Source organism: Parambassis ranga, chromosome 7 (assembly GCF_900634625.1).
Source record: "Parambassis ranga chromosome 7, fParRan2.1, whole genome shotgun sequence".
NCBI classification, from domain to species: Eukaryota; Metazoa; Chordata; class Actinopteri; family Ambassidae; genus Parambassis; species Parambassis ranga.
Window position 1 is genome coordinate 3478077 of NC_041028.1, and position 24304 is coordinate 3502380.

Sequence of the window (24304 nt, forward strand, 5' to 3'; positions counted from 1 at the left end):
AAATACAACCCAATCCTTACTCTGCTGCCTGTAAGGAGCCATGCCAGAGTCTTGCCACTTCGGGACTGAAGTACATGCCATTCTGCTCTCTATAGGTTTCACCTCACGCAGCGCGCCCTGTTACAGCAGTTTGAGCACATTTCTTCTGTAACAGGCTGTTAGGCTGAAGCAAAGAGTTCATAAATCACCCTAATATCCCATTCATGCTCCAGTGTGGCCTGATAGGACAGGTTAATATTCACATAATACAAAATGATGGGTATAATGACTTTATCCATCTGCTTTGTATGTGCATGTGTTATTAAATGTGGTATTTTATCTATATTTTAGGACATACATGCTCTTTATGCATTAAAAACTGCAACATAGATCTACAGTATGTCATGTAATATCAATAAATATTCGATTTCTACCAAGTAGGTGAAGGAATGTTATCCTATTGAACAGATTTTGTCATTGTCACGTTGTTTTATCATAAACTTGTTAAAAATGCAACTTTATTAATCAAACTTAGTGCTTAGTGCTCACTGCTGCCCTCTTTTGTTCATCATTGGTAACTACAACATTTAATATGTCCTAGTGTGTCACATTTGTTGGAGGATTAATGAGCAGTTGTTGGAAAAAGTGAACCAAACAAACACTTAAGTAAGAGTAGTATTCATGTACTTCATTACAAGTATAATTTCTGAGATTTACAGTGGAAAGTTTAACTTGTGGAACCATGACGAAGGCTCTCAGCTTTTTTGTTTTGGGTCATGACCTACTAAAGATTCAATTGTCTTTTGTCTTTATTGTTTTTTAAAATGAAAAATCCTTAAAATTCATTAACTTAAAGATATAATTAAATGTGAGACATTCAAACACTGTTTTTGTTAAATTAAAGTGGAGGGTACAGTTCAGATGATTAGTCCAAAAATGTGTCCTGCAGCAGGTCAACAAGTCCAAACGTCCAACCATAGCTATAAATAACAATCTTCGGTCACAATAAGGAGTCTAGAATCAGATGGCCTGACCCCCCTACAGACCCCTGAACACAACACCACCGTGGAGTCTGGATTACATGAAGACACAGGAGACACAGAGTCACACACAGGAACTGTGTCAAGTTCTCAAAGACTCAGACCAACAGTAAAGATCACATTTCAAAAATAAAACCACGGAAATAGGTGATTTTTTTGTTTTGGACTGAATGAACTGAGTGGATGAGCGGGTGACTGTCACCTCCCTTCCCTGCAAACCATGCAGCTTTAACATGCTGCCTGAGGAGAGCAGAAAAAACTCAAACACAGTTTGCTCACAGACTCTGTTCACTGCTGCTGTCTCCACACACACACAGACCAGATTTACAGTTTCTTCCTCTCAACCAATGTCTGCACAATCTGCACACATATCATCACTGTAAGTGCCATTATTGTAAAAGCTTTCTTTGTTTTTCTTTATGTACATGATGTTCCCTTTTATTTTATTCTCATTTTAGGTTACCAGTATGTTTCCTTGGAGCTGCCTTACAACATGTCAGTGCTCTGATGACCCTGCAAACATGACAAATAAAAAAAATTAATAAAGAAACCTTTATTAGTCCCACAATGGGGAAATTGCTTAAGGCAGCCCAGCAAAGAGCACTGGAGGATATGCGGGTAAAGTGCCTTGCCCAAGGACACACAACAGTGACTAGGGAGGAGTTGGGATTGAACCACCAACCTTCTGGTTATTGGACAACCCTGCTCTACCACTGAGCCACTGCTGCCCATCTCTTTTAAAATCTCTTTTAAATGTATGAAACAGGGACACAGAGCTGAGGTCTTCTGAGGAACCCTGGGAGGAGTGAGGTTCAGGATGAAGTCATGACCATGGAGACTTCAGACCTTTGACCCCACAGGTCTCCTGTGAAGAAAGAGAAAGACATGGGGAGGGGGACAGTGTTTAGAATTAAATCTAGACTTCAATAGTTTTGCTGCTCTTTGTGTGTGTGCGGAACTAACTGATAAATAAAAAACAGGTGTGAGGTTTGTCAGGATCTCTTCACAGTTTACTCTAAGTCAGTATATTCTGTGTGTCCTCTGCTGAAGCCTGGATGTTTACCTTCCTGCAGGTACCTCGGCTCCAGAGCTTTAGCTGGCTGGTCACTCCTGGGTGAAAGTTCACAGCGTATGAGCATTATCAGCACGGTATTTGTAAAGCAGCACGGTGCCATCAGCCCATAGATGATACAGCCTCCATGTCCTTACAGGAGCCGCTTGACCTTCCAGTGAAACGCCCCCCCCCCACCCTCCGCGCGCTTCCACCGCGCATGTTTGTACGTCGCTCATCATGTGATGTAACCCGGACACACGGCGTGCTCGAGTAAGAAGCTATTTGCATATGGATTAGGCTGTTTATAATATCTCTGAGATCACTGGGAGGAGGTGACGCTGCTTCCAGCACCGGAGCTGTCCCCACCTGACGGATGCTGATGCTGCTGATGCTGCCGCGTGAACCGGAGATGCTGCGCTCGAGCCGCTGAGATTCTCTCTCTCTCTCTCTCTCTCTCTCTCTCCCTCCCTCTCTCTCTCTCTCTCTCTCTCTCTCGCTCTCTCTCTCTCCTCTTCTCTCCCTCCTCGCTCCTCTCCTCTCCTCCACACGCACAAAACGCTCTGTCATGGCGTCTTCCAACCATGTTACCCCCACCAACTGTAGCTGGTGGCCCATCTCAGCCATGGAGGAAGACGGCAAAATCACAGACGGAGAGGAGTGCGAGGAACCGACGGCAGAGCCCAAACCCATCAACAAAGACAGGCTGGTTTTGTACCACTGGACGCAGTCTTTCACCTCCCAAAAGGTAAAAAAAAAAGAGAGCAGAGCCTGAAAATGGAGGTGGCTCCATGTCTGCATGGCACGAAGCTCCAGCGCTGCCTGTGTTTGTTTTTGTATGAGCAGAGCATGTTATTTATATATATATATATATATGTATCTATATGTGCATGTTTATCCTGCACACACACACACACACACACACAGTACAGGCTTCACCTCCGGAGTGTGAGCCTGCAGCTGGGCAGATCTCCCAGTTGAGACGCTGAGGAAAACGCTGCAGCGTGGGGCTCGTTTCCTCGACATTTAGCAGAACTGGTGGTGAATGTTGTGTCATTTGTCTCCTCTGCTGCTTTCTGTCTTCGTTGCTGCTGAATGCGGTTACAACCTATGCGCTCTGACACATGACAGCCTGAATAATTGATTGGAATGATGTGCAAAACAAATCCAAAGGCCATCTCCCCCCCCCTCTGCAGCTGAACCTCTCCACATGTTGTTATTTCTGTGGCCTCCTTTGGTTCCAGGTTATAATGTGTGTTTGTCAGCCCTCTGTGGAAACATTATCAGAATACAGAGCATGTAGCTGCGAAGTAAAGGAGCATTCCACCACTGTTAAACACAAACACACAGCTTACCCGGGTCTTCCTTTTGGTGATGTCCTCAGGGTGACCTGAGCTCGGACTGAAGGTAATGCAAAAAAAAAAAAAAAAAAAAAAAAAAAAATCAGGTGTCTAAAACTTTCCAAACATTCTCTGTGTTGATATTTGTTAATAAAGTTTTAGGCAGGTATGGGTTTGGGTGCTAACATTGGTATTTGCTCTCCAGGAAAATGTTATATGAAGTCAATACTTCCAGGCCTTTTAAAGGACACCTGTGTCTGCCGCCTGCCTGGAAAGTTCCTTCTCCTAAAATGTGTTTAATGTTATGAAAGCCGCCATCTTAACTTAGCTGTACGTTGTAAACGTTGTGATGTTGCTTGGGTATCTATCGACCAAGTGTGTTGTTGAGACATTAGGGACGTGTAGTTTTACAAGGTAGCTAAAGATTAGCAGCAATTTCCTGCCACAGTTTCTGTTGTTTACATCAGTGGTGATATCACGTGTGCCTCCTCATTGCCATGACGATCTAAGATTAAGATGAAGAAAACCTTTATTTGTCCCACAGTGGAGAAAACAAGCAACCAAGGCCCCAGCGAGAATTGAACTCGCGACCCCTGGTTTACAAGACCAGTGCTCTAACCACTGAGCTATGAGGCCCACCTTATGTCTGAAAAAATAATATTGTGCCAGCTTGAAAGTGTTTCTGACAGTTAATTCCAGGTAACTGTGCCTGGCGAGGTTGAACTTCATCTATAAATGGAGTTGTTTGGCACAGAATCAGCCTCACAGTGTGTGACCATGATTTAGGGATTTTGTTTGACTGAAAGATGTAGTGTCTCTTGTCTCTTGTCTTCTTGATGCACAGTTGCACGTCTGCAGGGCCATTTTTTGTTATTGTCCAGGAAGTTCCCAGGAATATTATTAAACTGATGGAACCACAGACTGCAGAAAAATGGATTATAAAGTTGCATCATGGGAAATGCAGGCTCCAGTGTTTTGACTTGTCCTTAAATAATCTCTGGTCATGTCTCGGACCATCACTGCATCAGGTTCTTGTCGCTCTGAAGCATGTTGTCTTTGTTTTATTCAACCTTTCTGAGCTTATGCTCCTTCCAGGCTCGATCACTGGCTCACAGCCACTCCAGTCTGTGCTGCTGATTGTGCCGGTTGTCACTCAGCAGAGGGTAAACACCAGGCTCACTGTCATGATTATCACCTCAATCCTGGAGCTGCTGGAGTAGAAGCTGGAGTGACTCCCCTGATCATGTGTGACTGTGCTGTCAATACACTGACTGCATGTCTCTGTCAGGCAGCAGTCTGCATCTGTTTTCTACAGAGCTGTTGTTCTGTCAGCTGATGCTTAAATGGCATTTTTTTGGGGAGGGCTTTTATGAGATTAAGGGGTCATGCACTCCACCAGAATATTTTGTGCTTTAATATAACACAAATAAATAAACGCCTGCAATGGGATTGGTTACAAATCTCTCCGCAGCACCTTGAAAGATGTGTTATATTTAGTCAATCTTTTGTGACTTGCAGAACATTCTCTTAAGAGACAAAAGTGGAGGCTACTGTAAACACCCCGGCAATGACAAAGGAGTCACTTTTCCAGCAGATCAACAGTGTTTCTCAGAGGAGACACTGCCGTCATCAGATGTTCAGGGATTAGTTACAAGTCTGTGTGGAGCTCAGCAGCTTCCTGAGGAAAGACTGCGGAAGCGCTACACTTTAACTCGTCCTCTGTTTTCATGACTAACTGTGGTAGTGTGGAGCGCGCTGTGTTTTCACATGAGTGATGCATCGTGAACACAGCAGACATGATAACCATAGAGACAGATGGAGCTGCATCCTCTGGAGTAACAACACGTTTGGAGGCCAGCTTCACTGATCAATACAGCTCTGGATATTTTAGGGCCCATACAGGTCAGAGATTTACACCTCCAGCAGGCACACTGTAACACTCTGTGTGTGGAGGCCAGTGTGTCTTGATGCCACTCTGTATCTGGTCATGATAGTTTACGTGAGGCATATAAGCAATTTGTGATTAGGCTTAAAATGACTTGGTCTGCTGGATTATTTGGGTTCATACAGTGAACATATTTGTTCTCTGATGAGACGTCCTTGGCTGAAAGTCACTGAAACAAATGAAAACACAGAGCTTTGAGGTAACCCTTCATTATGAGAAGAAGAAGAAGAAGAATGTAATATGTCGTTGATATTTACAGGCCTCAGAGTGGATCTCTGTCTGCCTTTTAATGCCTAAACCTAACCAGGTTTGACCTATGGTGTAAATGTGGCAACATTCGGATGGATAGAAGGTGTTTGTGCTAAAGATGAACTCATATTAAACGTCCTGTTTTAGCATAACTGGTTCAAAACACAAAACCAAATTTCTGCAAAAATAAAAAAATAAGAAATTTGTGTGTATTTTTGACATATGTTATGCTCAGTATTCATTCATAAAGAATCCTGGACAGCAGTCTGTTAGCTTAGCATATAGAGTAGACGTAAGGGTATAAATGCTAACGTAGCTCTGCATGAAAACAACAAATTTCAGCTGGCATGTGAATCACAAAATCATTTATAAGCATTCAAGTTGTGCCAAGCTAAGCTAAGCTAACGCTGTGTTGTTGTGGGTATATTCATTCATTGCATTGTTGACATGAGACCTGTCAATCAATCAGGATACAGATGCTCAGCAATGCCCTGCCATTAAAAATGATTTGTTTTAATGCAAAATATTTCCCTTTATCCAACACATGCAGAGTGTCTGATAATAAATGTAGTACAGTAGATGTTTAAAGCGGCAAATGAAAATAACACTGAAGTATCTGAATGTGTTTTCTATGTTAACATGAGTGTAAATGTTCAGTCAGGGATGTTTACTTTGTGCCTCCAAGGGAGCTGAACCATTTGGCATCATTACTGGAGAGTGACTAATATTATTATATAACAAACTCTCTGACTGTGGTTTTGCAAGCATCACCGGGTTACCGTGTTACACCTCAGCAGAATGAGGACCTGAGATATTTGACAGCTTTATGTAGAAATTCTGGATTTAGAGTGCACCAGTGCGCCGCTGATAGGGACGTAAACAGCTCTGTTCTCCTTTGACAGTGCTGCTGCATTCATGGATTTGTTCCTGCTGTCCAAACCACTGGACCTGCTGTAATTACTAGTGTTACTAAATCATTCACTTTTATTTCATTACACCATGTTCGGCCATGTTCAGCAAAACTCCCATTTAGCTTTTCCTGCTAAGCAGCCAAATGTAGCAGTTTATACCTCAAGTGTCATCTCCGCTCATTAATCTTATTCCCACTAACAGCTCTCCATGGACCTTGGCTTTACCCTTCATCCAGCTCCTAATGGATCCTGCATGTTTTCATATCAAAGTGCCGGCATCAGCTCCAACCCCAGGCATCATGTGTTGTTTTATGTGCTTGCTGCTGTTCCTCTAGACGTGCAGAACTTACGTCATGCTCAGAAATCAAAAACTCTGCAGAATTGTGTGTATTTCTGCATAAATATGACCAATAGAAGCCTATTGAACAGATGTTATCCTGGGCTCCTTTGTAACCTTGCATCCTATTTCATGACTTTTTGTTTGGAGTAATATTTGTTGATAGATCACTCCTGGGGAGGGTAACAATGGACTTGAATGTCCTCCATATGTACACAATCTGTCTGTCTGTGGATTTGTTGAGTTCAAACTCTCGATGGTTGTGTAGCGTTTTCCAGTCTGATGAGCAGCAACAGCTGTTTGATTTCTAGGTGAGGGATGAAGTCCTGAGCAGAAACATTTACTCAATCAAGGGAAACATAGTTTGGTCATACAAGTGAAGACTTGCACTGACTAAGTCCTGAAGGTCTCTCAGTGCAGGGCACATGTATATCGTTTGTTTACCCTCTGTCTCCCAAACAGAGATTGCTCTGTCTGGAAAGAAAGACTGTCTGAGGTTAGGAACACCCAGTACAAGTTTGTCCTAAAGACCGATGTCTCTGTATCCTAGAATAATCCTAGAGACACAGCAGAGGTTTGATCCAGTGACGCCTCGTATCACACTGGTGACACTACAATAAATAAAGTGACATCGACCTTTGTCATACAGCCATCTTCAACGTTTTACTGTGTGAGCTGCAGCAGGTGCTGCTGATCATGAGTGCAGACCTCTTTAAAAGCAGACGTTTTGACTGTTCTGGAGCATTCAGGTGTGTGTTAACACAATGCCAAGAGGGAAAGACGTAAACAATGGTGTTAGAGAAGCAACCGATTCTGCACACCAATCTGGAAAGACTTATAAAACTATTTCCAACCTATTGGGAGTTCTACAGTGAGAAAGACTGTCAGTCTTCCAAGGAGTGGACGTCCCAGCAGTCAGACCATGCAGTTCTCAGAGGTTACAGGCCTGACTGAGCATGTTAATTAGACTGAACAAGCACAGTTTGTTTGGAGTGGTTGCCAGGCGGAGAACCCTTCTGTCTAAAAAGCACATCAAAGCACAAATGAGGTTCACACAGCTGCATCTGAACACACCACAACACCTGTGGAACAATGTCCTATGAGACCAAAACCAAACACAGAAACACCCCATATCTACTGTCAGGCACGGCGGTGGAGGGGTTGTGATGTGGTCACAGGACCTAACAAGCTGGGCACCTTGCAGTCATTGAGTGGACCGTGAACTCCTCTGTATACCAAGTGATTAAAGGGGCTAGAAACATCATCAAGGCCAGTGCAGTAAACTCAGTGGTGGTGATTTTTACAGTGAAACATTAGGTTTCTACTTATGGTGATTAAAGTGGTGTCCATTACCTAAGAACATTGTACTGTATCACAAATGTTTGTCCGTCACAGAGCTTATAATCTGCACTAATCCCAAAGCTAATAGAAACACTGTTATTGAAATGTCTTCATTACATTTGTGAGACTGAACCGATGAACACACAATCAATATTGCCCTCCAGATCTGTGAGGTTTATTTGTTTTACTCTCTGTCTAAGGCTTCTTTAGCTCATGCTGTGCTCGTGCTTGCAGGTACGTCTCGTCATTAATGAGAAAGGCCTGGTCTGTGAGGAGAGGGATGTGAGCTTGCCGCTGCAGGAGCACAAGGAGCCTTGGTTCATGAGGCTGAACCTGGGCGAGGAGGTGCCCGTCTTCCTCCACGGAGACACCATCATCAGTGACTACAACCAGATTATAGATTACCTGGAGAAACACTTTGTGGGAGGTAAGGCACAACAACAACAACAACGATGATGATGCTGATGATGACGTTTTTAAACCCTCTGAATCCTGACCAGCAGTACATTTTTAGTCAGTGTGGGCTGATGGCACCATAACGTTGCTGTATATGTTTAGCTTCAGGTGACATTACAGGTCTTCTGATATTTTTATTCTCTAATTTGGACAGCGAATGCACAGCTAAATAATTTACTGCTCATCGACTGGGTGGTATCTCAGGCCTTGGAGCAGTTGCCTGGTTTTTCCTGTTGCTAAGCTATCAGGCTGCAGTCTCCCAGTTTGAGAAAACAGTTTGAGTAACAAAGATATTTGGAAGCCATTCAAGGCCATCTGTCGTCACTGTGTACTGTGCTGTGAAACTCCTTGAGCCAATGTCACCAAGATGAACTGCTTTTGATTAGATTAGGTAAAATTGGATGGATCCCTTGAGGGCAAATTTGTGGCAAACGACACCCAGAGAGACGTCGTTTAACCCTCTGCAGTTTCTTTAACTCCTGTTACTATCAAAGATTAAAAAGACACATCTACATGATACACTGCACATGGACAGACATCCACTGCACTGAAATATTGCAAATATGGCTTTTGGTCATGCTTTGATTGTTGTAAAACGTCTGCCGAAGGCGACATTTCAAACAGATAGAGTCTCAGGTCGGACAGGTCCAGGATGCTGTGTGCTTTCTTGAGTAAGTTAAAAGTTCTTCTACAGAGTGGAGAGGGCAGCCGATGATTTTCTGGGCCTCTGCTCTGCAGCACCATCCTCTCAGGTGCTCACCATCTCTGCATGGTGAGGGGTTTTAGAGTTTTAATGATTGAACTTAATATACATAAACATACAGATCTATACAGTGAAGTAGCTTCAGCCAGTTGAGGAGACGTGTTGAAACATTCATGTTGTGACTCAGTTAACGGACGAGCAGGGGTTGTCAGGATGTATGCAATGTATACCGTTATCTATGAGATGATATATATGTGGGCGTCCTATAGGATCAGATATTATATAACATGCAGGGAGTCCTAGTCCAGGATGGCCTGAGGGTGGCTTTGTGCTGTAGTTTGTGGTCACATGTCTGGAGCGGCGATCCTTGAACGCAGCAGAGAACCTGGTTCACTGCTTGCTCAGTGATAAAAGGCTCAGAGGCAGAAATGGACCCCAGTGTTTGATGTTCGCTTCTCATTCAGACCTGTCCTCTTTAACTGCAGTGAGGAAGTTCATTCATAGCAGCTACACTGCTGATTCCTGTGAATGTGATGTGAGGAAATAATTCTTTTTTTTTGTTTAATGTCTGACACATGTCTGAAACAAACAGTGCTTTCATCATAGGCTGGCACTGTGGCCTGCGGAGTCCACATGTAACACGGCCTGGGCTGGAGTGCTGGTCCTGGGACTGATGACTCAGCTTCTGGAGCTCGTCCAGGTGCAGCTCCACCCTCCTTCATTGGCCTGAACATCCTCAAGTGGCCATCTGATGATTTCTGTGTCAGCAATGTGGCTCTCGCTGGCTGTGACCCTGCAGACAGATAAAAGCTCTCTGTGTTCTGCTGACACACTTCACTCTCAGTGTCGAGGCATCATCATCAGCAGGTCGTTATGTTGAACACCCTGTGGGCTATAAGGTCCCTGCACCTTGTCTCCAGTCTGGACAGGATTTTAGTGATGGGGAAGGAGACCAGCATGGTGATCAGAAACAATATCTTGACTGCATCATGGCTGAAGCCTGACACACACAGAGACTAGAATCTGAACATGTCTCGCTCTGCTGCTTTAGTTTAGACGGCTTCACTCCAACTCTCTGCAATAATGCATGTGCATCCCTCCCAAACGGTCCAATTACTCCTTTAATCAGCAGGTAAATAGAGCAGATCGGGCCGGTGGGGGATTGATGCAACAAGCTGACGGTGTCGTTCAATTAACCCGTGTGTTTTATGAAAGCTTCATATTGTGTCTGGAGTGTCCTTGAATATGTGTCCCAGGAGGGTACAGTTTATTTTAAATTTTCCGAGGCGTGTTATTGTTTGAATGTCAGGCTGTGTGAAATGTGTTACACACAGTGAGCGTTTATGATGGTTGCTTAGAGACTTCCACTGCATCCAAAGAACATTTATCCTCATGTTTGTCGTCTCTCGTGTCTCTCTCACAGAGGCGGTGGCTCAGCTGATTCCCGACGCAGACTCGCCTCTTCACGAGCGCGTGCAGCAGTACCGTCAGCTACTGGACGGCCTGCCCATGGACGCTTACACACATGGCTGCATCCTCCATCCAGAGCTCACCACTGACTCTATGATCCCAAAGTATGCCACCGCAGAAATACGCAGTAAGTGAAGCCAGCTCACTGCACCGCACGAGTGTTCACATCTCTGCATCAGCTTGATGAAGAGAGCTCCTGTCATAGATACAGCTACACAAAAAAACATCCTCATCCATATTAAATCGACCTTTATGATTTTGTTGTGTTTCGGTAGATATCAGTTGGGAGATAATGCAAGTAACATGAGAGTCTGGGAGGCTCCTGTCCAAATCTAGTCGAGATTGAACTGTTACATTTTTAGATGTAATTCTATGGGGATGAACTGATGGGTGGAGCCAGCCTCAAGTGGCCATTAAAGGAACTGCAGATTGTGGCACTGCTTACCTCTCAACTTTGTCAGACAGGCCATTAGTTGACCATTTGACTTTTAGGTTATAGGTTTTGGCACCAAAATTACCAGGTTAGTGTTAGGCAGTCAGACATTAAACACATTTTTTTCATCTGCAACAAGTTTCTATGCTATTTTCTTGGTAAAATCTTCAGCCCTGCCAGGAGGTTACCTGAGTTTCCACTCTGGGATCAATAAACTATTTATGTAGCTTCTACATAAACTTCTTCACATAACCATGTGAGGGTGCGTGGCTACATACAGTCTCCATAAAGTTCAACCATTGCTGTTGTTTTCATGGTGAGAACACGCTGAAATCTGTAGCTTGTTTCCTGAATAATGCTGAAAAACGGACCCCACAAGAGGTTTCTTAGCAGCACAACTTCCACATGAACTGGATCCGACTTCTGTAGTTCTGTATTGTACTCTTTATGCTAAGCATTTGCACACAGGGAACCTGAACAAGCTTCAACTCTGGGATCGACTTTAGTCCTCCTGGAACAAAAACAACCAGACGTAAACCTTTATGAATGCAAAGCTATTCGTCTTCCTTATACTGCATTTTCCACACCATCAACAAACAAATCCCTGCTTTTATGTGCACTGTGAGATTAGCATACGGTGTTAATGTGATGCCATTCAATACCAAAAAACCTTGACGCAGCACTTTGTAGTGACACCAGGCCTCCCAGTCTGAACTGAGCTGCTCTGATGGGTGATGTAAATCAGAGCAACAGTCCGGACGAAGCTCTGCAGCAGAGTCAATTATCCACTGAAGCCCTCGTCAGTCTGAATGTAAATGTATTTAATAAGAAGCATCTTAAGCCTTTGAATGATTTGGTTACAGACTGAAGGGTGAAGTAATTAAACAACATGCAGCACAGCTGACAACAGGAAACTCTCCCTGAGCCCTCTAGAGACGACAGAGCGAGCTCAGAGCGGAGTGAGCTCTCTGGATGGGTCACAAAGTCTCTCTCTCTCTCTCTGTGTGTGTGTGACTGCAGGACACCTGGCTAATGCTGCGACGGAGCTGATGAAGTTGGACCATGAGGAGCCTCAGCTGACAGAACCATACCTGTCCAAGCAGAAGAAGCTAATGGTAACTTTGGTTTTTTTCATTCATCCAATAACTTGTCCTCTGCCACTATAGTATAAAAGACAACTCCCTTAATTGTTTACATCAATATATAAAAAGAAATAAAGAGCTTTAAGTGGTCTTAAACAGAGTTAATTTTAATATAGGGTGGGATTAAGGGTAGCCTAGGAGATTTTGAAAACTCAGTGAGAGTCAGCCAGATTTCCAAAGTAAACACACGCCCCTTTCTCTCGAAAATCTCACCCCGAAGCCACGCCTCCCAATCACATGGACGCGCATCACCTGAAGACGAGCTGCGGTCTGTGACTTCGGCCATCATGCACGTACCTCTCTGGTGCGCTCAGAGCAGGAAGAGAGTGACAACCAGCCAATACTCCACGCAGGGTCCACCCGGAGGATTGGCTGATGTTTTTAGTGTTTTATAGCTTCCACAGATGAGTCTTATTGATGAGTCATATTCTTCGTTTTAATGCGAAACTGCCGAACTAATTGGTTGCTATCAGATTGTAAACAGAAGTTATACTAATTTAATGAAAAGTGCATCAGAATGAAATCTCCTACCCTACCTTTAAGGACTTTTAATAACATTAAGAAGGTTTTAATTCTTTCATTTAATATATTGTCATAGATTTATCATCATTTAAGCAATAAAGACAGAGGAACAACAAAATTAGAGCCTCAAGTGGCCACTGGTGGAACTGCATCATTAGGCCCTTCAGGATTTTTTGGCTAAAAATGCTGTTTGTGTTTTTTTTAAATGACGTGATTTGCAGGCAAAAATCTTGGACCATGATAATGTGAACTACCTGAAGAAAATCCTGGGGGAGTTAGCCATGGTTCTGGATCAAGTGGAGGCTGAACTGGAGAAGAGGAAACTAGAGTATCAAGGTATGTCCAAATAAAATAATTCATGCACATTTGCAGCAGTGCTGCCATTGAATGTCTCTCTGCCTCGCAGGTCAGAAGTGTGAGTTGTGGCTTTGTGGACCTGATTTTACACTAGCTGATATCTGCCTCGGAGCCTTGTTGCACAGGCTCAAGTTCTTGGGACTTTCTAAGAAATACTGGGAGGATGGCAGCCGACCCAACCTGCAGTCCTTTTTTGTGCGTGTGCAAAAACGCTACGCTTTTCGCAAGGTGTTGGGCGACATCCACACGACCCTCCTGTCGGCGGTCCTACCCAACGCCTTCAGGATGGTAAAAAAGAAGCCGCCGTCTTTCTTCGGGGCATCTTTTCTCATGGGCTCGCTGGGCGGGATGGGCTACTTTGCCTACTGGTTTTTAAAAAAGAAATACATGTAGTGAATGCCCTCTTGTTGTGTTACATGTCTGTGTATTTGTGTGATGTTTCAACTTTTCTGTAATGTTTTATCACTGCAGGAAAACATAATGAATCTATATAGAGAACACTATTACTTACCTGGGTGAACAAAGAAATATTAAAACATTCCATGAAAAGAAATCCTTGACAGCACATTTTCTGGTAATCAAGGCCTTCATGAAGTTTGATTTCTGGAAACTTGCTGCTCTTGTGCACGCAAGTCCTCGTTTAACTTTAGTTGGAGGCATGCACCAGGTCCACATACACTGAGATCTTAAAGTAGAAACACAGATTAAACTCTGAACACCAACAGGAGTTAACTGACCGTCGCATGCCACTATTATAGTCATAACTCATCACCTGCTCTTCACTCCTCCACCTGCCTGAGGTTAACCAGTAAAACTGCAGGAATCTTTACAAATACTTTCTGATAAGTGCTGTGCTGCCTGAAACTGCCAGATGAAATGCTGAAAGGATGGAGGAAGGCTTTAATGGAATGGTTTTGGGGAAATGTGGCTTTGTTCCTGAGGAGCTGATGAGAAGATGGCGATGGAGGCCATCAGGTTGTTAGCTTAGCCTAGCATAAAGTCTGGAAACAGGAGGAAGTAGCTAGCCTGGCTGCTTGCCCTACCAGCATCTCTGTGGCTAACTAATAATCACCATTGTTTACAGTGTATAACTGCTGTTCCATCACCACAAACGCCAATGGGCTGCAGGCAAGGCTGCAGGTCCAGGTCCAGGTCCAATAGATGCTTATGAGGAAGCAGCTTGGCTGACTGTATCAACAAAATGAGCATCAGGAAAAATACAGTCTGATTTTATATCAGGCAATGAGTCAATAGCTTTTACTTCATGCTATAATTTGCAAAAAAAAGCAGTTAAATATATGTATTATGTAGATATATGATATCTAACATGTCAAAAGCAGCAGCCAAACCTCGCCAGGCAAGTGTCAGAGTGTTCCTGTGTCATCCTGTTTCCTGCATTTATGCTAAGCTAACAGAGTGTAGCTTTATACTATTCACACACACACACAACATCCTTCTCCTCATCTAACACTCAGAAATACATTCCACAGATCTAAAACCATTCCTTTAAAAATTGTACACCCAACACACACACTAACACACACACACACACACAGACGCACGTGTGTGTTCTGTTTAGTTAGAGCACCACAGATGACACAGCGCACAGTGGTCCACTCTCACTGTCTTTGTCGCTGAGCAACAGTTCAGAAACTTTGGTTGAAGTCACATTTGGTAGTAAAAGGAGGAATTCTGCAGCTGTGGCAGCGTAGTGTTGAAAAATCATGTGTAGGATGTGTGTTTCATTGCATGGGGAGGTTTCTGTTATTGTGTAAGCGTTTTGTGATGGGTGGACACTCAAGGGTTAAATATTGCCCGGAGGCAGAATTTCTGATCTCTACTGAATGTTATGAAACCTCTGACTTCTGCACTGTACGGCCTGTTGGAGACGCTCCCTCAGCAATACTGGAAAAAAAAAACAAATCACTGGATTTTACTGATGTTTGTTTGTCGCGCACTCCTCCTGACAGATGCAAGATTGTTTTTACAGATAGATATTTTTAATTGTAGGTTTATTTATTTTACCATTTTAAAGAGCTCAGGCTTTATAAGGGGAAGGACGGAGGGGAGAAGCTGACTCACACGGAGGCTAAAACAGACAGAACCCCTCTGGGTCAGTCGCTCCAGTTTGATGCAGTGAACTTTTCTCCCTCCACTTCCTGTTCTGTTCATGTGAGCCCTTCCTGCTCTTTCACTGTCAGATCTCCAGCCTTTAACATGTTCTAAGTCTGCTCCTGAACTGTGTGCTTCTTATTTTTCACCCATAAACATGATGCTGCTTTTGGTTTCACGGCTGGTTATACAGACTCAGAACGCACTGCTCCAGCTCGAGGTTAGAGTGTTTCAGAACCAAAGACGACGATCAATGCTCCTTTCATAGCAGCGTCTTCTTGCTGCGTCTGATCAGATAACCTTTAGAAATCAATCCTCTTAGCACTTAAATCTACATTCTTGTGATGGAAAATTCAGGTTATGTGTAAAAACAGAAATAAAATGCAGACCCACAGAGGAGTGGGGGAGAAAAAGTCCAATTAATGAGAGACAGGCTCAGATATTCTGACTCAAATAAAACTTTAAAACAGCTTTGCAAAAAGTTAATGCGATAAAAACTTGGATATTTTCTGACATTAAAGATGTACATTAATGATTTTTTTCTAATTTTGTACATCTGACTTCTTGTCATGTTTCATTTTTCTTTTCATAACGTCTCTCAGTACGGCAGCAAGAAGACGTGTCCATGTTAGAATCAGTCATAACCGGCCAATCATTGTGAACATGTGCTTTATTTTAATGACTGCAAGCACAGCTGTTAGCGACTCCACCTCCCCCTCTGACTGACACCATGTTATCTGAAGGGTCAGATCTGTACCACTCTGAACACACACAGTGTTCAAGTTGAGAAATCCTAGTTGTGATTTGTGGCCATGATGTTTTCACAATAGTATTTTTTTATTTTTTACTTTTTATTTTTTATATTTCTATATATATGCATTTATTTATGGTGCTTTTTACGATGTTTGTTCATAAGCCTTAATTTATTCAGTTGCCATCAATGACAAATAAATTATAAAAATGGAATCTATACAACCTGTTTTTTATTTTTACCCACTGAGTTCACACATTATATATATAATCCATGCCAGAAAGGGGAATCAAAAGTTCCATGCTGTCCGTTTATTTGTTTATGGGCAAAAACAAGAATAGATTGGCACAGAAGCATTGACCTTTAAAGCACTGTGTTGTACTAAATAGAAGAAAAAGTGTGTGCGTTGACAATCTGAAGACAAATTAGAGCAGAAATAATCAATTAATCAACTGGAAATATGTCGTAAACTGAAATTCATTGAGAACTTTGTTGTCTTTTACTATTTACTATGAAATTTCAAGACGAAACAAATTAGGAAAAAACAGCATATTGAATATTTTCCAACCTTTTGCACACCTATAACTACAACAAATATATAGATATATATTAAATTCTGTTACATCAACTATGACTCAAATCAAATTTAACCCTGTCTAATAAAGCGCGTATCTGCTGAGTTACAGCGTCCGAGGTGTTTTTGTTCTGAAGATAGTGTTCTAAATAAATAACAATGAACATAGACTGTACATTGGTCTGAAAAAATACCTGTCGGTGCTACACAACTGGAGCTGTAAACATTCTCAAGTGTTCCCACACATACGTTTAAAAAACAAAAAAAACTCTGATCAAACAATCGCAGGCAAAGCATGGAAAGGCAGACAAACAACAGTGCAGCGTGTGAGGCACCGAGGCCCAAGCTGCTGCTCAGATTACAGAGAGTCATTTTAGGATCAGCAGCTGCCAAACACCCTGGAAGAACTGCGAGTCAGTCATCTTGTTCAAAGCGGCCTTTTTTGTGAGGAGGGAATAACTTTAAATAGCTTAGAGAAGCGTGGCTAGCTTGGACCCAGACATGGACAACTATAGTTTGTTGATTAGAGATGGCGGTTATCATTAGCAACAATCTTTTAGAGTGTGTGTGTGTGTGTGTTCAGCTTAGGCATGCTGTTTCTGCTCTTTTGAGTGGCGCTGAGGGGGCAGTCCTGGTGACAAAGGATTTAGATACCAAACCCGGTACGTCAGATACCAACACAGCAGGCCACATATGGTTCCTAGCAGCTTGTGAGACAGGTCATGGAAATAAACAGAGGTGCAGACAAACATCCACACCCAAATGATCAGGATCAGGTTCAAGGCCACGTACAGCAGGTTGAGGATCGTCCTGGGCATTGCGGACAGGCTGGCTGTCTTCAAGGACGCCATCGGGGCCGTCTCCTCCATGATGAAGAGAGCAGAGTAGGCCAGGATGAACGAGTGTCCTGAGATGTCGTAACCATGCCAGTGGAAGCCAGCCCGTCTGCAGGTGGCTTTGGATCTGAACTCCTTATTGACAGCAGTCAATGTGTTGCTTTCATAACAAGAGCCGGTCACGTCCTCAATGTAGAAGAAGGTCTCTGTGCAGACATACCAGACGGCTGTTGCCACCACCAGGCACAACAGCCGCTGGCCAAGGAAGGAGGCGCTCCTGCTGAAGGAGGAGTTGGAGAGGAGGATGAACGGTGTGAGCAGCAGCAGCGTCCACCCCCAGGACACTTTGACAAAATACCTGCAGGAGAACCAGGCCCATCACATTAGCACTGTGGAGTCACCGTCCCTTACGTCCTCACAGTACTGTATCACACCTGAAGCAGCTTGTGGAAATAATCTTGTATATAATCACTGTATACTGTCAGACTGACCCTATGTATATATGTATTACACACTATAAACAAGTTATTAGTGTATCTGTGGATTATTTTGTTGATGAACAGATATAATTATATCTACAAAACGCCTGAAAACAGTGGCTAAAATACATAGTAGTTACAGTGACAGTGCAAGGTAACGTCTATCTAAACAAACACACTTGAAAACAAATAGATGTTTAGGATTCTAACATAACAAATCAGTAGGAACGATCTTTTAGTGTAAACTGTGGATTAGCAAGTCCTCACAAATATTTCTTGTGTTCATTGGTACCCCCACAAACACTGGTAAAGGTCGTTTAACGAGTGTTTTTGTCTTGTTTACACTGTTGCCCTCAATAAATGAACAGTGATTCTGTAAGCAAAGCTAACTGCTACAGATAAACTTTGACCTCCATGTTTCCAGCGTCTGAAATATTATTCACAAGTCAGCCCAGATAATTACAAACTACTTCTGACAGCAGTCTTACATTTCTGTCAACATCAGGTCACCTTTCAGTCAGCGACAGGTGCATCTTAACTGAATTAGTTGTGTTAGCTAATCTAAACTAGCTAAAATGAACTCTACTTACACGTTCAGTGCGTTTCTGCTGTTGCTGAAATATGTCTCCGGGACGAGCTCCAACTCCTTCAGAACCGACCCCACGGCTGACACGAGTAAAAACATCCAGGGGAAGTTATGCCGGACGCCCGGTATCCTCCAAAGCCCCACCAACTTGTCCACAATGACATCCACCGCCGCCATGTTGACGTCGTTAACCAAAGAGCAAAAGCCCGGCGGGTCCTTGTGACGTCAACGTGTCTTAACCAATGAGATCTATGGACGGCGTTATTCTTCTTCCTCTCTCTGTTTATCATCATCAGCAGGGCTGCAATGCTTGGACATATTGCCACCTACTGTACACAATGATGTACTGCACCAAAAAAAAATGTGTGCTGCCCTAAATAAGTTCAATGTTCAATGTACTATTGTAGCTATTTTAACTCAATTAAAGGTTCTGAAAACACTTCACTTCACATAAACACACCTTAGCACAAACTGGATAAACATCATTTAGTTGCTGCTCCACAATAAAAAACAATTTAGAAGAAAATGGGACACTAAAATATTGTCATACACTTTAGAGCCTGGGTGGAAGTCAGAGGGTCAAGCTGTGTGCCGTATGTTTACCTCAATACAGGAAGATCAACACAATCAATATAACAGACACAATGTAGACAGGTTGATACAGGTTAATATAAAATAATAAAAATTCCAGTCCTACCACATCAATAATTTTTTTTTAATATAAAATAACCAACAAGTTCAAAGGGAAAAATAAATATGCATCTTAGTAATACGTTGCAAAAGTATAGAAAAACTTGGAGGCAAACTTAGGAGGCCAAAAAACATTTAAGTTGTTTCACCAGAACAATAGATTTAAAATGACTTCACAATTCTATGGCAAGCTTTAAAGGAGTCTTTGTAAAAGATGAAACATTTGATGCGAACTAAAAATACTAAAGAGGGTTCACAGTTTGGCTCCATTGCTTCCAGGCGGCAGCTATCCCAGTGTGAACATGTTAAAATGCAAACAGCAGAAGGATCCTGCTTGAGTAAGAAAATCTCAAGCAAATACAAGAAAGGAGATAAAACATGAAAAATCCTCCTTGGCTGGTGGATCAAAAGAAGAAGGATGTGCTGTGCAGAGTGGAAAATGTCACTGTGAATAATTAAACTCACTGAGGGTGTGAGGGGGGTCAAGCTGCTCACTGCCTGTAGTTAAGTGACTGTGGGCTTTGGATGTAGTATTCATGAGAAGGACAGTGTAAACCTGTGGCTCACACATCTTCAGTGCAGTCAGTACAAAGTGTACGTTATGTTCCCTCTCAGGTAAATACAGGAGGCCACTGAGTCTGCCAGTGTGACCTCTCACACAAGACAAGGTCACAGTGAGCAACCTGCAGCGCCTCAGACCACACACATGATGTCATTCTGCAGAGGGGGGGCGGACGGTCTGTGAGAAAATCGGTCTGGACCGAAGAAGACCGTGCACCTCTCTCTCAGATTTGACCCACTTCTGAGTGTGCTGCAGAGGCTTCACTGCTGAGAGTTCAGGTTCCATGTAGAGATATTCACAGATATTCCACCAGCAAGCAGCACCACCGGCTTCATGCTGTGATTTACTGCAGTTCTCCTGACTTTGTGCCAGCATCACCTTCCTTTTATCGTCAGTGTGAAGCATCCTTTCTGGCTGTATGATGTTTTTTTTTTTAAATTTTCTGCACTCATACTGTGATTGATTCTCTGTTATTCTTTTAGTCACACTGATTGAAATATTAACTACATGGCAGTATGTGTATGAATCCAAGACAGGTGTATTAATGGTCATTAACACTGCTGTTAAGTATGTGACTGAATCAAACAAGAAGATCTGACAATAAATGAAGAAATGTGCCCTTCATGATGACAGTCAGCTGTAGACAGGTGAGGGGAAAAAGTGGTCAAGCTCAAAGACGCAGCAACAAGATGCGACATTGACCTTCTGTGTGTCAAAAGCCCTCTTCGCCTCTTTGATGAAGATGAAGCGTGGATTTCACACACAGACTCACAAAGTCTGACAGCGCTCTGCTGAGTCAGTGTGGAAGTTTCCTGCAGGTCTTTGATGGGGCTGACTTCAGAGAGTTTACCTGACCATCCAGGTGACACACAGCAGGCTTCAGAGCCAGAAGGTCCTGTGTGTGTTCAGACTGCTTCTCCCTGTTTGGACAAGGACCAAAAAAATGCAGGGATGGAGGATTGAGACCTGTGAAATACTGCGTGGTGTAATTTTATCAACCAAAACCTTAACCTTAACCATAACCAAGGTGCAGTGCAAAACTACCACCTCCAGATCAGTGCCCAGACCACAAGCGAAGACCGCAAGCTAACTCCCTATGTAATATACAAATACAAAATATATACTCATGTAAAAGTGGAAGTGCTACATCAACAATCCTCTTTAAGTAAAAGTCTTAAGTACTTTTAAATGTACTTAAAGTATTAAAGTAAAAGTACTCGCACACCGAATACATATCATTGATTTCCATTGCAAAGGATCTGAACAGGTTAAAATAATGAAAGAAAAAAAAGATAGATAGAGATAGATTAATGTTAGGATTCATGTTAATCAGACATTAATGGATGGACCTGTGTTAGCAGACAGCAGCTAACTAGTTAGCTAACTGAGCCAGAGCACCGGCATCATGACTGAGGCTCATTATAGAAACACAGCTGGCAGCGTGAAACCACCTCCATGCAGAGTCTGACCTCACATCAGTCCAGCACACATGTATGATAGCTGCTAAATGTGTAAAGTAGTATAGTACTATAGTATAAAGTATGCACTATTATTTTTACTTAAGTAAAGTATAAATACATAAAAATGTACTTAAGTACAGTAACGAAGTACAAATACTTAGTTACTTTCCATCACTGGTAATGCACCCCATAAAATAAATGAGTGAAATGAGTGAAAATAAATGAGTAAATAAATGAGAGTGTTCTGTGTTGTAAATAGTTCAGATTATGATCTATAATCATCATAAACACTTTACATGATGAATATTTACATATTAGCTTCATTCTCCATACATGCCCTGCACCTACAGTCGTGCTGCCTTCAAGGTCACTTCTGTGTTGTATATTTGAACATTCAGTGAAACCACCACTTAGAAATTAAATGTTGACTCGTCCATTACCTGAAAGAGGATACTGTGTCACCTTAAAGAGCTCATTATATTCTCACGACCTTTAATCAAACACTAAACACTAAATAGTTTGACCTCTTTGTCTGTGTTTGACAGAGACTTTAATATTACGAGCTTTCAGGGTACCGTAAAGGCAGCAGTGGACTTCCTGACCCCTCAGAACTCCAGCCCGCAGCGAACATGTTTCCAGTTTGGAGAAGTCTGGCTGCAAGTCGCGCTTTTTTCTCTGCGTCCTTCTCCGCAGCGCGACAGCCTCTGTGCAGCGACAGACGTGTGTACAAAAACCCAAACAGAAAGACTTCCGGCAAACGCTACAATGTGCCGCCGAGCGCAGAGTTTGTGGCCCGGGTGTCAGGGATCCCCACCATGGCTAAACTCCCGTACCAGGACCCTGCAGACGGGCTGGACGCGGCGTTTGTGGGCGTCCCGATTGACACCGGGACCTCGAACCGACCCGGAGCCAGGTGCAGTTTATTTCTGTGCAGCTGCTGTCAGAAAGCCTGTGTGCCTGCTGCAGATGGCCAGAGTTCAGTCAACACACACACACACACACACACATTTACATTTAGATAGATACAACTGAATACAACAACGGTCCTGCATCTGTAACGGCAGGGCCGGCCTAAGCCTTTATGGGGCCCTAAGCAAAATTTCATACCACCACCTCAGCATCAGATGCTTCATCATCCTATAGGCTGCACAGTGTGTAATACACACTGCTGAATGTGTGATATCATCTCGTTTGTATTAATCAATGTTATTTTTGAAAATATAAAATAGATATTCTTTTGGTCACTACCGAAAAGAATGAGAATGGTAGTGGCCGAAAGAATGAGATCGCGAATACAGGCGGCTGAAATGAGTTTCCTTCGAAGGGTGGCTGGGAGCTCCCTTAGAGATAGGGTGAGGAGCCAGCTGAGGTGGCTCGGGCATCTGGTTCGGATGCCTCCTGGACGCCTCCCTGGGGAGGTGTTCCGGGCATGTCCCACTGGGAGGAGACCCCGGGGAAGACCCAGGACGCGGTGGAGAGACTATGTCTCTCGGCTGGCCTGGGAACACCTTGGGATTCCCCCAGAGGAGCTGGAGGAAGTGTCTGGTGAGAGGGAAGTCTGGGTGTCCCTGCTTAGACTGCTGCCCCCGCGACCCGGCCCCGGATAAGCGGTTGAAGATGGATGGATGGATGGAAATATATATTTTAGTATGGACTTTTGGTGCTCTTGGGGGCCCTAAGCGTCCGCATATTTGGCATATGCCTTGGGCCGGCCCTGTGTAACGGCACAGGAATGTCCCTTTAATGCAACTGTTTGGTTGAGGGACATGTTTGTTCTGTAATAATCCATCAGGCAGCTGGATGCTGTGTGATGTTGGTTTTGCTGTTGTAAACATGAGTCGTTCCCTCTGCAGGGTTTCCGTGTGGTGCTGGTGGAGGAGTTGTTGGTTCAAGTCTCTGGCGCCTCTGATGGCTGAGGTCAGGGCTCAGCTGGGCAGCGGGCCGGTTTACCTCAATTCTGACGTTGATGCTCTGGACCCAGGTTTTGCTCCTGGAAAACAGGCACCCCAGAGATAGCAGGGCTCACCCCCACACAGGTACCACAGGTTGGATGTCTACTCAACATGAATGGGGCGTGGTTTACATGTTAGCATTAGCTAATCTAGAAAATAGCAAAATTGTTTTAGCTTGTGAGCTAATATTAGACAACATGAGGAGCAAAAGCACTTTTCATTTTTCTCTCTTTGAAATCAGCCTTTTTGAAGTTGAGTATTGATCAGTTCTCATTATGAAAACTTCATGTAGCTTCTCTGTTAGCCGCGGTCTCAGTGCCCTCTTTGAGTCCATGGTTGCAGAGCCAGGTGGTGCGGTGTACCAGGGCAGTGTCTTGTTACTGTATATTTCACATGGCAGAGGACCTGGGGATCCTCCAAGAAGTAACAACAGCTGGAGATGAGCTGAGTCTGCAGACACCGTGCATGCTCCACCTCATTCCTCATGGCCTGTTTTATTTGTTTTATTCAAAGGAACCAGGAAGCTGCCAAAAACATCTGATGGCTTACATGAAGACATTGGTTCCTAAAAATAATTCTTCTAATCAAATATTTGACTGTCACATGATCACATGATCCTGCTGGAACTCACAGTGGCCTGTCAAATATTTTATTTATGACTTGTGTTCTTAAAGGTAGTTTCCAGTGTTTGGGACTTTCTCCGAAGTGAAGCGGAGGAAAGAGGCCGGCTGTCAGTGTCAGGGGGGGGGGGGGGGGGGGGGAGCATACAGGAGGGTTTTGTGTGTCGGACACCCTCTCAGTTAGAACTCCCTGTCACACATGACAAACGGGCTTGTTTGCAGGCTCATACTGAAGTGAGAGTCTCCTCTGCTGCTCTCGCTGTGAAAGGATCCACTGATGCAGGTATGACGCTCGGATTTTTCCTCCTTTATACGATGACTGAAGAGAAGATTATACATTATTACTGCATGTTGTGTGACACTGGAATAATTAACTCCTGTGCTAATCAATGCTTTTTAATGGTGC

General features: G+C 43.4%; 2 protein-coding genes and 1 non-coding gene across 6 annotated transcripts; 1 reads left to right on the plus strand and 2 right to left on the minus strand.

The window, feature by feature from the left end:
* The first annotated feature begins 2486 nt into the window (after positions 1-2486).
* On the plus strand, positions 2487-13669 carry gdap1l1 (ganglioside induced differentiation associated protein 1-like 1). Of its 4 annotated transcripts, XM_028409782.1 has the most exons (7): positions 2487-2818; positions 7788-7796; positions 8428-8620; positions 10776-10949; positions 12276-12370; positions 13141-13255; positions 13326-13669. In XM_028409782.1, exons 1-7 carry the CDS (start codon positions 2639-2641, stop codon positions 13667-13669), a joined length of 1110 nt encoding a protein of 369 aa, XP_028265583.1. In that variant the 5' UTR covers positions 2487-2638. The 4 variants fall into 4 exon arrangements, with proteins under 4 accessions (XP_028265583.1, XP_028265582.1, XP_028265584.1 ...); XM_028409781.1 differs by lacking the exon at positions 7788-7796; XM_028409783.1 differs by lacking the exons at positions 7788-7796; positions 10776-10949.
* On the minus strand, positions 3974-4046 carry trnat-ugu (transfer RNA threonine (anticodon UGU)). Its single transcript has one exon. It is a non-coding gene; the product is annotated as a tRNA-Thr (tRNA).
* Positions 13670-16456: 2787 nt separating the features above from the next.
* fitm2 (fat storage inducing transmembrane protein 2) lies at positions 16457-18817 on the minus strand. The gene is made up of 2 exons (XM_028410990.1): positions 18619-18817; positions 16457-17907 (listed from the first exon to the last, which is right to left on the minus strand). The coding sequence occupies exons 1-2, from the start codon at positions 18789-18791 to the stop codon at positions 17298-17300; spliced, it is 783 nt and encodes a 260-aa protein (XP_028266791.1). The 5' UTR covers positions 18792-18817; the 3' UTR covers positions 16457-17297.
* Positions 18818-24304: the final 5487 nt, after the last annotated feature.